Source organism: Macaca fascicularis, chromosome 20 (genome assembly GCF_037993035.2).
Source record: "Macaca fascicularis isolate 582-1 chromosome 20, T2T-MFA8v1.1".
NCBI lineage: Eukaryota > Metazoa > Chordata > Mammalia > Primates > Cercopithecidae > Macaca > Macaca fascicularis.
The window spans coordinates 15,493,333-15,506,855 of NC_088394.1; the positions used below are offsets into that span (position 1 = coordinate 15,493,333).

The window sequence follows — 13,523 nt, forward strand, 5'->3', positions numbered from 1 at the left end:
TATTTCCACCCTTTCTTTGGGATTCTTGGGCCTGGATGGAGCAGGACCTTCCTGCCTCTCCTTACTCGCGCATTCGCGCTGAGTGGAACAAGTGGTCCAAGTAGAATGAGGGGCGGGGTTTGGCGGCGCTCTAGCTCGCGGAGAGCACACGCTCTCCCCACGCGGGGTCCCTGATTGGCTGAAGGTTGCGCCGGCAAGCGCAACTTCCGGGACAGAGGGCTGTGGCTGGAAGGAGCAGAGCATCCGGCCTGAGGCGCAGCGGTCGTGTTAGTTCGGCCCAATGGCGGCACCACTGCTTCACACGCGGTTGCCGGGAGATGCGGCTGCTTCGGCCTCTGCAGTCAAGACGCTGGGCGCGTCGAGGACTGGGTAAGATTCAGGCCGCTTCCTTCTGCGCGTCCGAGACCAAAGCTCAGGACTGCGCTTAGGGGAGCGGATTGAAAGGGTCTGGGACAAAGCTAATGGCGTGTGGTAAGAGCACGGGGTCGAGGGTCATCTCATGTTCGCGGGAATGAGCTCATTCCTCCTAACTGGGTAATAGACATGGGTGGGGCCTGGAAAAGTCAGTATTTTATCTGTTCTGGAGCCCCCCTTTCCCGACTGTATTTCTTCGTGATTTCCCAGGCCTCGGTACTGCCTTCTGCGCCTTGACTCCTCTTCCCGCTTCTTCGTCCAAATTTGGAAGGGATTCCCTGGGCTATTCGGTTTATCAGCCGAATATTGTCACTCATGGCAAATTGAATATTACATCTTTTTTGTTTGAAATTTGTTTCGACACACGTATTTGTTTAGCAGTCTTTATTTTGCTCCGCTTTTAAATCCCTAACCCCCATAGCACACTTGGCGTTTAACTTTCAGAGTCATTAGGATGCTATGTTTTTTCATTAATTTACTCTGTGTAAGTGAAGCAGACCTTGTAAAACAATTAGCATAATATGATTCATAATATTTATCGATCTCCTGCTTACTATGTTAAACACTGGGGACAGTGGTTTATCCAAAGACACTAATGTCCCTGCTTTCTACAGAGCTTACAGCCTATGGGGGAAAGGCAGTACATAGGCCAATAAATTACGATGGTTTCAGTTATACAACAGGGTAATGGGGAGGGAGAAGGGAGAGAAGGAGTACTTGAGATTTCTCGTGGGGAAGACATCTGACATTTGAGCTTCCACTTGAATGAAGACAAAAGTCTAGGCCGGGAGTAGTTGCTCACGCCTGTAATCACAGCACTTTGAAATGCCGAGGTGGGCGGATCACCTGAAGTCAGGAGATCGAGACCAGCCTGGCCAACATGCCAAAACCCCATCTCTACTAAAAATACAAAAATTAGCCGAGCGTGGTGGCGGGTGCCTGTAATCCCAGCTACTCAGGAGGCTGAGGCAGGAGAATTGTTTGAACCCGGGAGATGGAGGTTGCAGTTAAGCCGAGATCACACCACTGCACTCCAGCCTGGGCAGCAGAGCAAGACACGTCTCAAAAACAAACAAACAAACAAACAAAAAAATCCAGCCACGTGGAGATTTGGGAAAAGAGTATTTCCGATAGAGTGAACAGTAAGTGAAATGAGAACCAGCTTGGCATGTCGAAGAGCAGAAAAGACATTATGGCTGTAGTAAAACAAGGTGTTGGAGATGAGGTGAGAGAGGTAGGCAGGGGCCAGATTAATGTAGGATCTTAAATACCACACTGAGAGATTTGAATTTTTACTATAAGTGCAGTGGGAAGACAGTTTTCGGTTGCTGAGCGAAGGAGGGATTGTTGGTTAGGAGTGGAAGCAGGGAGACCAGTAAAGAGGCCTTAACAATAGTCCCACTGAATGATGTTGGTTCAATAAATGTTGGCTATTATAATTTTTAATATTTTCATGAACTTAATAGCTTGTTAATTTTGGTTCCACAGGATTTCAAATATGCGTGCATTAGAGAATGATTTTTTCAATTCTCCCCCAAGAAAAACTGTTCGGTTTGGTGGAACTGTGACAGAAGTCTTGCTAAAGTATAAAAAGGTAAGAGGAGATAATGTATGAGGTTTGCTTTTGGTCAGGTCAGAATACAACTATTGCTGTTATACTAAAGACCAATAGAAATAGCAAGCTTAATTAAGATACCAGTTGAAATCAAATATTTAATAATAGCATGATGCCGTCAGTGCAAACTTAGAGTAATAGTGTCCTTTTTTTCCCCCACCTTGGCCCGTTTCACAGGTAATAATGAGAGAGTAATAATGTCTTTACTGAGGTTTCACCTCTTCACATGCTTTATTTACAAGCATCTTTTAGCTTTAGCAAGTGCTAGAATGAAAAACAATTACAGAGTTTTATTTACTTATTTATTTTTATTTTTTTAATTTTTTGAGCCGGAGTCTCACTCTGTCACCCAGGCTGGAGTGCAGTGGCGTGATCTCAGCTCACAGCATCCTCCACCTCCCAGGTTCAAGCAATTCCCCTGCCTCAGTCTCCTGAATAGCTGGGATTACAGACACGTACCACCACACCTGGCTAATTTTTTAATTTTTTTAGTAGAGATGGGGTTTCGGCATGTTGGCCAGGCTGGTCTCAAACTCCTGACCTTGTGATCCGCCCACCTCGGCCTCCCAAAGTGCTGGGATTACAGGCGTGAGCCACTGTGCCTGGCCTACAGCATTTTATTTTTTGAGGAACTTACCTAAGCATTACTTTAGGACAGTAAACCATCATCTGACTAGAGATTTTTGTTTCTGTGGTAGTTCAGAAGCATTTCTACTATATCTCAGGAGTAGAGGGAAAATGTTAAGTAACCGTATGTTTACATGTAATATCCATTTGTATCCATATTTGAGTGAATACTTTTTTAGATCCTCCTGAATAGATCATTATAGCTGGCTGTTTTTTTCCCTCATGCTTTTTGAGAATTCGCAGGAGTATCAACTGTTATATTCAAATGTCAATACAGAAGTATAGCCAAATGTAGTTTATCATTTTCCTTTTTCCAAGCCCTCTGGCTGCACTAACATGAGTGTTTAAATTTTTGTAGTCATGATTTTATAATCTGCAATTGACATGTGAAAGTTAGTGTTCCTTTTATAATTTCATCTGATGTTAAGGTATGGTTAAAAGTCTTGCTGTTGCTACTAAATAGGAAACAAAAGCATAACTTAATTCTTTCCCCTTCTTGTTAAGGGTGAAACAAATGACTTCGAGTTGTTGAAGAACCAGCTGTTAGATCCAGACATAAAGGTAATTAATTTTGTGTTTGATCATTAGCAAAATTATTGCCACTTTATACAGACATAGTTTGTTCTTTGGCTCCTATTCTGTCCTCTAGAACTTGCTCTCTCCATGGTCCTCCCTTACTTTAATCTGGTGGTTCTCAACCAGGGACAGTTTTACACCCTAGGAGACATTTGGTAATGGCTGCAGATATTTTTGTTTGTCACAATTGGGAGGAAGGGGTGCTACTGGCATCTAGTGGGTGAATGACAAGAGATACTGCTAAACATCTCATAGTGCACAGGGCAACCTCCTATAACCAAGAGTGATCCAGCCCCAAATGACAACAGTGTTGAGGCTGGGAAACCCTGTTCTAATGCTTCCTTTCTATTAGATTACTACCTCTTTCCTCCGTGCTGTGTGCAACTCTCTTGTCTCTTTAAAGCTAAAACAAACCAAAAAACAACCACTGATTCAGCATTTCCAAGTTCGAGATATACCTATCATGTAGTAAAACCTTGATACATTTTGTTTCACCATTCTTCCTTTACTGCCCAATTTTGAAGAGAATGGTTTATTACCATGGCAACAGTAGTTAGATTGCCTGGAATAAAATTCCAATTTTATTATCCAGTGCATGACCTTGAGCAAATTGTTTTAACCTCTCTACCTCTTTTTCACTGTGTAAAACCAAGAAAACAATAGAGATTTCAAAAATATGGAGTGTTTTGTTTTTTAAGAGATGAGGTCTTGCTGTGTTGCCCCGGCTATATACAGGTGTGATCATAGCACACTACAGCCTTGAATTCCTGGCCTCAAATGATCCTTTCTCTTCAACCTCCTAAGAAGCTGGGACTATAGGTGCATGCCACTGTGCCTGGCTTTAAACATGGAAATATTTAACAAGGATTCAATGAGCTAATATGCAAGAAGCCCTTAGAACAGTCTCTGACTCAAAATAAGGGCAGTAATTGTCATCTGTTGGTTTTGTTCCAGCTGACTTCGCTGTATCATTTCTCACTCACATTTAAGTCCACTGTTCTTATCACTGTAGTAATGAGAGGTGACAGCGTGCTGGCAGCCCTCGCAGCCCTCACTCGCTTTTGGCGCCTCCTTGACCTCGGCGCCCACTCTGGCCGCTTGAGGAGCCCTTCAGCCCGCCGCTGCACTGTGGGAGCCCCTCTCTGGGCTGGCCAAGGCCGGAGCCGGCTCCTTCTGCTTGCGGGGAGGTGTGGAGGGAGAGGCGCAGGCGGGAAACCGGGCTGCGTGCAGCGCTCGCTGGCACTCGCGGACCAGCGCGAGTTCCGAGTGGGCGTGGGCTCGTCTCGGCTGGCCCCCACACTTGGAGCGGCAGGCCCTGAGAGGCTTAGCATCCAGGCTAGCAGCTGCGAAGGGTGCGCCGGGTCCCCCAGCAGTGCCGGCCCGCTGGTGCTGCACTCGAATTCTCGCAGGGCCTCAGCTGCCTCCCCGCATGGCAGGGCTGGAGACCTACAGCCCACCATGCCCAAGCCCCCCTTCCCCCACGGTGGACTCCGGCGCAGCCCAAGCCTCCCTGACGGGCACCGCCCCCTGCTCAGTGGCGCCTGGTCCCATCGACTGCCCAAGGGCTGAGGAGTGCAGGTGTGGTGCTGGACTGGAGGGCTGCTCTGCCCGCGGCCCTGGCACAGGATTCAGTAGGTGAAGCCAGCTGGGCTCCTGAGTCTAGTGGGGACTTGGAGAACCTTTATGTCTAGCTAAGGGATTGTAAATACACCAATCAGTACCCTGTATCTAGCTCAAGGTTTGTAAATACACCAATCAGTACTCTGTGTCTACCTGATCTAGTGAGGACTTGGAGAACTTTTCTGCCTAGCAATGTGTCTAGGTAAAGGTATTGTAAATGCACCAATCAGCACTCTGTCAAAACGGATGAATCAGCTCTCTGTAAAATGGACCAATCAGCAGGATGTGGGTGGGGTCAGATAAGGGAATAAAAGCAGGCTGCCCGAGCGCCAGTGACAACCCACTGGGGTCAGCTTCCACACTGTGGATGGTTTGTTCTTTCACTCTTTACAATAAATCTTGCTGCTGCTCACTCTTTGGGTCCACACCACCTTCACTGCAAAGGTCTGCAGCTTCACTTCTGAAGCCAGGGAGACCACGAACCCACCAGAAGGAAGAAACTCCGAACATCAGAAGGAACAACTCCAGATGCGCTGCCTTTAAGGGGTGTAACACTTTCCGCGTTGGTCTGCAGCTTCATTCTTGAAGTCAGCGAGACCAAGAACCCACGAATTCCGGACACAGTAATTACCCTGACAGGTTACCCATTGTTTTAAATGCTGATTTCAGTGGACTTTTTTGAGACAAAGTCTCACTCTTGTGGCCTAGGCTGGAGTGCAGTGGTGCGATCTGGGCTCACTGCAACTTTTGCCTCCCGGGTTCAGGCAGTTCTCCTGCCTCAGCCTCCCAAATAGCTGGGATTACAGGCACCGGCCACCATGCCTGGGTAATTTTTTATTATTAGTAGAGACAGGGTTTCACCGTGTTGGCCAGGCAAGTCTCAAACTCCTGACCTCAGGTGACCTGCCCGCCTCGGCCTCCGAAAGTGCTGGGATTACAAGTGTGAGCCACTGAGCCCAGCCTCAGTGGACTTATTTTTTTAAGCCTTCTATCAGCCGACACTGTTGGCCACCCACTTCTTAAAACAGTGTTTCTGGGCCGGGCGCGGTGGCTCACGCCTGTAATCCCAGCACTTTGGGAGGCTGAGGTGGGTGGATCATGAGGTCAAGGAGATCAAGACCATCCTGGCTAACAGTGAAACCACGTCTCTACTAAACATACGAAAAAATTAGCCGGGTGTGGTGGCGGGCGCCTGTAGTCCCAGCTACTTGGGAGGCTGACGCAGCAGAATGGCGTGAACCTGGGAGGCAGAGCTTGCAGTGAGCCGAGATCGTGCCACTGCACTCCAGCCTGGGTGACAGAGTGAGACTCCGCCTCAAAATAAATAAATAAATAAAACAGTGTTTCTGATCCTCCTGTCTTGGATCCTTTAATCTCTAATCTCTCTCTATAGGTTCTTGATTTTAATTTGTTGTTGATTGGGCTTCAAAACTCGACTCTTTCCTCACTCTGTAGATTCTTCTGTGTCATCTCTTCATCTCCCTTCATGGCTTTGAAATCTACCTGTGTCCTAATATATTTGTGTCTGTAGCCAAGATTGCTCTTGTGGGCTCCAGACTGGTTTCATTTTCGTTTTGGGGGGCAGGGGCAGACCAGAGTCTTGCTCTGTAACCTAGGCTGTAGTGTAGTGGGATGATCTTGGCTCACTGCAACCGCTGCCTCCTGCGTTCAAGCCATCCTCTCTCCTCAGCCTCCTGAGTAGCTATGCCACCACGCCCAACTAATTTTTTTGTTTTTTCAGTAGATTTGGGATTTCATCATGCTCGCCGGGCTGGTCTCGAACTCCTGACCTCAAGTGATCCACCCGCCTCAGCCTCCCAAAGTGCTGGGATTATAGGCGTGAGCCACTGCACCCGGCCTAGACTTGTTTCTTTTTTCTTTCTTTCTTTTTTTTTTTTTTTTTGAGATGGAGTCTCACGCTGTTGCCCAGGCTGGAGTGCAGTGGCGCGATCTCGGCTCACTGCAAGCTCCGCCTCCCAGGTTCCCGCCATTCTCCTGCCTCAGCCTCCTGAGTAGCTGGGACTACAGGCGCCCGCCACCGCGCCCGGCTAATTTTTTGTATTTTTAGTAGAGACGGGGTTTCACTGTGGTCTCGATCTCCTGACCTTGTGATCCGCCCGCCTCGGCCTCCCAAAGTGCTGGGATTACAGGCTTGAGCCACCGCGCCCGGCCTAGACTTGTTTCTTAACTGTCTGTTAGATGCATTTACCCAGAATCATCATAGGTGTTCCAAACTTAGCAAGTCTTAAAATAAACTCTTGGCTGGGTGCGGTGGCTTGCGCCTGTAATTCTAGCACTTTGGGAGGCTGAGGTGGGAGGATCATGAGGTCAGGAGATCAAGACCATCCTGGCTAATGTGGTGAAGCCCTGTCTCTAATAAAAATACAAAAAAATTAGCTGGGCATGGTGGCGGGCACCCGTAGTCCCAGCTACTCGGGAGGCTGAGGCAGGAGGATGACATGAACCTGGGAGACAGAGCTTGCAGTGAGCCGAGATCGCATCACTGCACTCCAGCCTGGGCGACAGAGCAAGACTCCGTCTCAAAAAAAATAAAAAAAAATAAAAAATAAATAAACTCTTAACCTTTCTCTCACACCCACCACTTCTGCACACTTTTTTCTGTGCTTAACTGTTCATTACTTCCCTCATTATTGAGCTAGCAACCTTGGGGTCTTTAGCCCTCAAATCCATTCACTGATCAAGCCCTTAGGGGGAAAAAATCTTTCAAGCCTTTCTGTTTTGTTGGTTCTCTCTTGTATGGATTCTGGTAACCTCTTTAGCGGGTCTCTATGTTCTCCCAGTCCTCCTCTATCTCATACCTGTGTGGCCCCCACAACCACCATTTAACCTCAACAGTGTAGCCTAAATTATCTCTGGAAAGCACATGTCTTGGCATGTCATTCCCCTACTAAAAAACTTCATGCCTATGGAAAATGAAAATCAGTGTGGCCTGCAACGTTTTTTATGTTTCCTCTTGCTAGATACTTTATTCCTGGAATTTGCTACTTTACATCTTTATGCCTTTGCCTGTGCCTCTTTTTCCTGGCTGGAGGAGGTCCCTGTATGTACTTCATTTGCTACCTATTTGAGCACCGGCTATAGTTACATTGCCTCCCCTCTTGCCAGCTGTGTGACCAGGGACAAGTTGCTGCGCTTCTGTTTCAGTGTCCTCATCTGTAAAATGGGAATCGGTAGTAGTACCTACTTCATGGAGTAAGGATGACATGAGTTACTGTATGTTAAAGTCTTAGGGCAGTGCTTGGCATACAGTGAGTGCTATATTAGTGTTTACTATTATTATTACTGTAGTTTAAAAAGTTCCTGCTCACCCTTTAAACTGAGCTGAAGTGTCGTCTTTAATGGAGCTTTCCCTGGTTCTCTAAGCACATGGTTGCTCCTTCATTGAGTCCGTTTCCCACTGTTCCAGATCTCTCTAATTACAGACCTGGTTTACAAGGCCCTCCATGGTCTATTTGGTGCTTCTTTGTTCCCCAGATTTATTATCTGTTAGCTTGCTCACTATACATGCCAGCCATACTGAACGTCTTTCAGTTTTCTGAAAACGCACTTTTCCTTCTGTAAGAAGTAGAACTTCCAGAAAAGACTCAACTGTGTTACTGTTTAAAGACCGCTGAAGCATCACTTTCTCTTTAAAGCTTTTCCTGACCCCTGCCTTCTTTCCCAGATACAAAGGGACATTTTCTTGGTGTTCCACTGTATTTTGTATCAGCAGTTCTCATTCCTGGTATTTGAACATACCAAGAATTGCATTAGTTGTGTGGAGTGTTGCAAGTAGAACTTCTTTCATCTTGAGACAGGGTCGTGCTCTGTCACCCAGGCTGGAGTGTAATGGGCCCGATCATGGCTCACTGCAGCCTCAACGTCCCAGGCTTAAGCAGTCTTCCCACCTCAGGCTCCCGAGCACCTGGGACCACAGGCATGTGCTACCATGCCAGGCTAATTTTTCTAGAGACAAGGTCTCCCTGTGTTGCCCAGGCTGGTCTCAAATTCCTGGGCTCAAGCAGTCTCCTCCTGCCTTGGCCTCCCAAAAGTGCTGGGATTACAGGCATGAGCCACTGTTCCTGGCTGCTAGTAGAAATAATAATAGTTCAGTACTAATGCATCAAAGCCTGCAACTGATTTACTTTTTTTTTTTTTTTTTCCTTTTCGAGACGGAGTTTTGCTCTTGTTGCCCAGGCTGGAGTGCAATGGCACGATCTTAGCTCACTGCAATCTCCGCCTCCGGAGTTCAAGCGATTCTCCTGCCTCAGCCTCCCTAGTAGCTGGGATTACGGGCATGCACCACCACACCCGGCTGATTTTGTATTTTTAGTAGAGACAAGGTTTCTCCACGTTGGTTAGGCTGGTCTTGAACTCTCAACCTCAGGTGATCCACCCACCTTGGCCTCCCAAAGTGTTGGGATTACAGGCGTGAGCCACCACGCCCGGCCTGATTTACTTTTAAAAATGGTACAGTTTAAATGTTATCCTTGTAGTTTTGTTGCAGTCTTTTTAGTGGAAAAGAGATGGGATAGATTTTTTTTATTTGCACACTAACTTAGCTTGTTTTCTACGTGCCTTTGGCCTTAGCGAGCTACCATTAATGTTATCCTTAACAGTTGTGGACGTTATGAAATTACCATAGTACAGATGAGTTATGGTTTTACTTTATTTTACTGCCAGGCTACTTGGGATTTCATCAGAAAATGGTTGATCTGTGGGAGTTTGTCACATGGATATGGCATAGTAAGCACTCAGTAGCTGAATTAAGGTGGGGAAAAGGAGACAGCTCCTTCTCCACATATAGGGAGGCGTTTGGGACAGTGGATGGAGGATAACCTTGACTGAGACAGACAGGTTTGGACCTGCTTCTTTACTGCCTTCTTGGTTGGGCAGATTGCTTATTAATCTCTCTTAGTCTCAGCTTCCTGAACAGCAAAATGGGAATAACTAAACATCGTGCAGAGTTTTTAGGATTAGAAGAAGATATGTATATAGAGTGTCAGACACCGTGCCTGGCATATGGTGTGTTCTCACTAAATGATAACTCCCTATGAATATCCCTGTAGGTATGACCTTGTGTTGCTTTTATTTGTATGTCTAACCCTTCCACAAATTAGGGGCTTTTTCTTTCTTTTTTTTTTTTTTTTTTTTGAGACGGAGTCTCGCTCTGTCACCCAGGCTGGAGTGCAGTGGCCGGATCTCAGCTCACTGCAAGCTCCGCCTCCCGGGTTTACGCCATTCTCCTGCCTCAGCCTCCCGAGTAACTGGGACTACAGGCGCCCACCACCACGCCCGGCTAGTTTTTTGTATTTTTTTTTTTTAGTGGAGACGGGGTTTCACCATGTTAGCCAGGATGGTCTCGATCTCCTGACCTCGTGATCCGCCCGTCTCGGCCTCCCAAAGTGCTGGGATTACAGGCTTGAGCCACCGCGCCCGGCTGGGGCTTTTTCTTAATGTATGTCTAACCCTTCCGCAAATTAGGGGCTTTTTCTTAATGTGTGTATGTATGTATGCATGAATATAATTAATATAGTAATATTTTACATAATTGACACTGTATTTTATACATTGCATTTCAAATTTAGCAGTTCTTCTAATGTCACTAACAATGATTGTGAACAGTAATTTGATTGCCTGAAAAATATTTCATGGAGGAATGGCATTTATACAGAACAAACACATCATAATATATTTAAACTCAGCCACAGGTTTAGTTTAGAAAAGTTATGTTTATTCATGACCCCAATTGATCAGCCTAGACTGAGTTTTATCAGCATGCTTTCTGGTCAGCTTGAATATAGAGGAAATAGAGGTAGCTATTGTTCCTTTGTGATCTTCTAATACTTGAATCTGCTAGATTTCTGCAATTTTTAAAAGTCCCAGGTGTCAACATTTGAGGTGATTTTGTGTTTTCAGGGCAAACAAAAGTGATCAGGCTGAAGTACTGCATTTAAGTCTTTTTCCTACATTTTAGAGTTGCTGGATTGCTTTTTTAAAACAGGAAAGTTTATTGTGACATATTTTTGTGTTTTGATACCCAGTTTTCATTTCCTTCCAAGTTTGTGACCTTTTCCCCCCAAGCTATTCTTGATAGATGATTGATATAAGATAGCTGTAAATTTCTGTTATCTTAGAGGATTTGTGATTTTGAAAGTACTCTTCTTTGTTTAACTTAAGGATGACCAGATCATCAACTGGCTGCTGGAATTCCGTTCTTCTATCATGTACTTGACAAAAGACTTTGAGCAGCTCATCAGTATTATATTGGTAAGTTCACCATTTATCTCACTGTCTAGTATGTAATTCAGAACTTCGTAGTAGTATATATTAATAACATGCTGCTTTTATCGTTCTTTCCCAACTATAGAGATTGCCTTGGTTGAATAGAAGTCAAACAGTAGTGGAAGAGTATTTGGCTTTTCTTGGTAATCTTGTATCAGCACAGACTGTTTTCCTCAGACCATGTCTCAGCATGATTGCTTCCCATTTTGTGCCTCGTAAGTCATTACTCTTTGCTTGCTTGGAATTTTTTTTTTTTTTTAAATACTTCTTTATTAAAATACCACCTTCCCATTATATATGAGAGATACTGCTACCATGGAAGATTCCAGATGCATATTGGCACCAGGTCTGGTAGACATATGTTCCCCGTAATGACCCCTATGGAGGTGTCTAGATTCATTTGTTGCTATGCGTTTTATGAATTGTAATTTGCTTTATTGAACTCCTGGTGAAGTCTTAGAACTCATCTAGGAATGTTTAGCTGTTTAAAAACTATAGTTGCTTTACTTTTTTTCAGATTGTGCTTTTAATTAATCATTGGGGTAACTTTGGATTATGGAAAAATGACTTTTGTATAGCTGTTCATTGTCTACTTCAGTAACTTTTTTGTGTAGCTGTTTATTGTCTAGATCAATGACAGAATAACATATTTTCTTTTTCCCTCAAAAGCTCGAGTGATCATTAAGGAAGGTGATGTAGATGTTTCAGATTCTGAGGATGAAGATGATAGTAAGTGTAAAAAGGTTTAAAGCCTGGGCACAGTAGCTTACACTCATAATCCCAGCACTTTGGGTGGCCAAGACAGGAGGATCACTTGAGGCCAAGAGTTTGAGACCAGCCTGGGCAACATAGTGAGATTTTGTCTCTACAAAAAAAACATTTTTTTCAAATATTTTCTTTAAAAATGCTTAAAGTAGAACTAGGCAGAGTGGTGTGTGTCTTTAGTCACAGCTACCTGGGAGGCTTAGGTGGGTGGATTGCTTGAGCCAGGAGTTCAAGCCCTGCCTGGACAAGATGGCAAGACACTCTCTCTTTTAAAAAAAAAAAAAAAAAAGTAAAGCACAGAACACCTGGCACCTATTCTGGTAAGCAGACTGCAACAAATGACAACCTTTGATAAAATGTTTTTGTTATATTTAGCATTGATATGCAGTCAGTTGTCCTATGCATTATTTATATAATTAGTCCATTTAGTTTTCATTGATGGTTGTGAGAAAAAAATCTTGAAGTTATTATTTCTGTGATAAATTCCGTTTTGGTTAGCATGTGTTTTTAGCTTCAAGTATGTCACTTTTTTTTTTTTTTTTTTTTGAGACAGAGTCTTGCCTGTCGCCCAGGCTGGAGTACAGTGGTATGATCTTGGCTCACTGCAGCCTTTACCTCCTGGGTTCAAGTGATTCTCCTGCTTCAGCCTCCTGAGTAGATGGAACTACAGGCGTGTACCACCATGCCTGGCTAATTTATGTATTTTTAGTAGAGATGGGGTTTCACCATGTTGGTCAGGCTGGTCTCGAACTCCTGACCTCAGGTGATCCACCTGCCTTAGCCTCCCAAAGTGCTGGGATTACAGGCGTGAGCTACCGCGCCCGACCAGCATGTATTTTTAGCTTCAAGTGCGTCGCCCTTCAGTTTTGTTTTGATGCTCATACTCTCAACTTTTCTCCTTGCAGATCTTCCTGCAAATTTTGACACATGTCACAGAGCCTTGCAAATAATAGCAAGATATGTCCCATCGTGAGTATACTTTTCCTTATTTTGAATGTTCAATTCTCAAGAAAATTGTAATCAATTAGTAAAAATTATAAAATGTTAATAGCATTAAAGCTTGAGTCTTACATTGCATGTTTTTTTTTGTGTGTCCACTTGAGGAAACTTTACATTCTACAAAAAGTGGCATTTCCATTTTCTATTTATTATCTTTGATTGTTTTTCAAAGTTTGTATGCAGATTCTCCCCCAATTTTGTATGGTGGTTGGAATTTTGCTTTTATCTTCAACAGATACACTATCCAAACATTTTCAGTGAGAAACCCCTGTGTGTGTTTGTGTCATGCCATATGAATAAAAATTGCACTTCTAAGAAAAGCTTTTCAGGTTTGTGGGTTTCTTTTGGAAGGGTGGACTTCTAGTTCCCTCTGTCCGTTGATTATTTGTTAACTTGAAACAATCCAACTTGATAATTTTTTCTTCTTTTAAAAATAATATACATGTGTAGTGGGAAATGTCAGCAAAAAGCTCCCTCTTTGATTTGCTGTCAATCAGAGTTAACAGAAGCTTATTTTCTCTAAGTCATTATAGATTTTCTCGGAAGCTATACAATGTAAGTTCCAGTTCTGGCCGGGCGCGGTGGCTCACGCCTGTAATCCCAGCACTTTGGGAGGCTGAGG

The 13,523-nt window shown here is 44.5% G+C and overlaps 1 protein-coding gene across 1 annotated transcript in view; it reads left to right on the forward strand.

The window, feature by feature from the left end:
• The first annotated feature begins 208 nt into the window (after window positions 1-208).
• The window catches only part of RRN3 (RRN3 homolog, RNA polymerase I transcription factor), a 38,054-nt gene continuing 24,739 nt past the window's right edge, over window positions 209-13,523 (forward strand). The window contains exons 1-7 of the mRNA XM_005591310.4: window positions 209-369; window positions 1,903-2,008; window positions 3,161-3,217; window positions 11,033-11,122; window positions 11,223-11,352; window positions 11,807-11,866; window positions 12,808-12,871. Of these exons, the coding sequence (XP_005591367.3) occupies window positions 281-369; window positions 1,903-2,008; window positions 3,161-3,217; window positions 11,033-11,122; window positions 11,223-11,352; window positions 11,807-11,866; window positions 12,808-12,871 (596 nt within the window). The 5' untranslated portion in view covers window positions 209-280. The remainder of the gene's footprint in view (window positions 370-1,902; window positions 2,009-3,160; window positions 3,218-11,032; window positions 11,123-11,222; window positions 11,353-11,806; window positions 11,867-12,807; window positions 12,872-13,523) is intronic.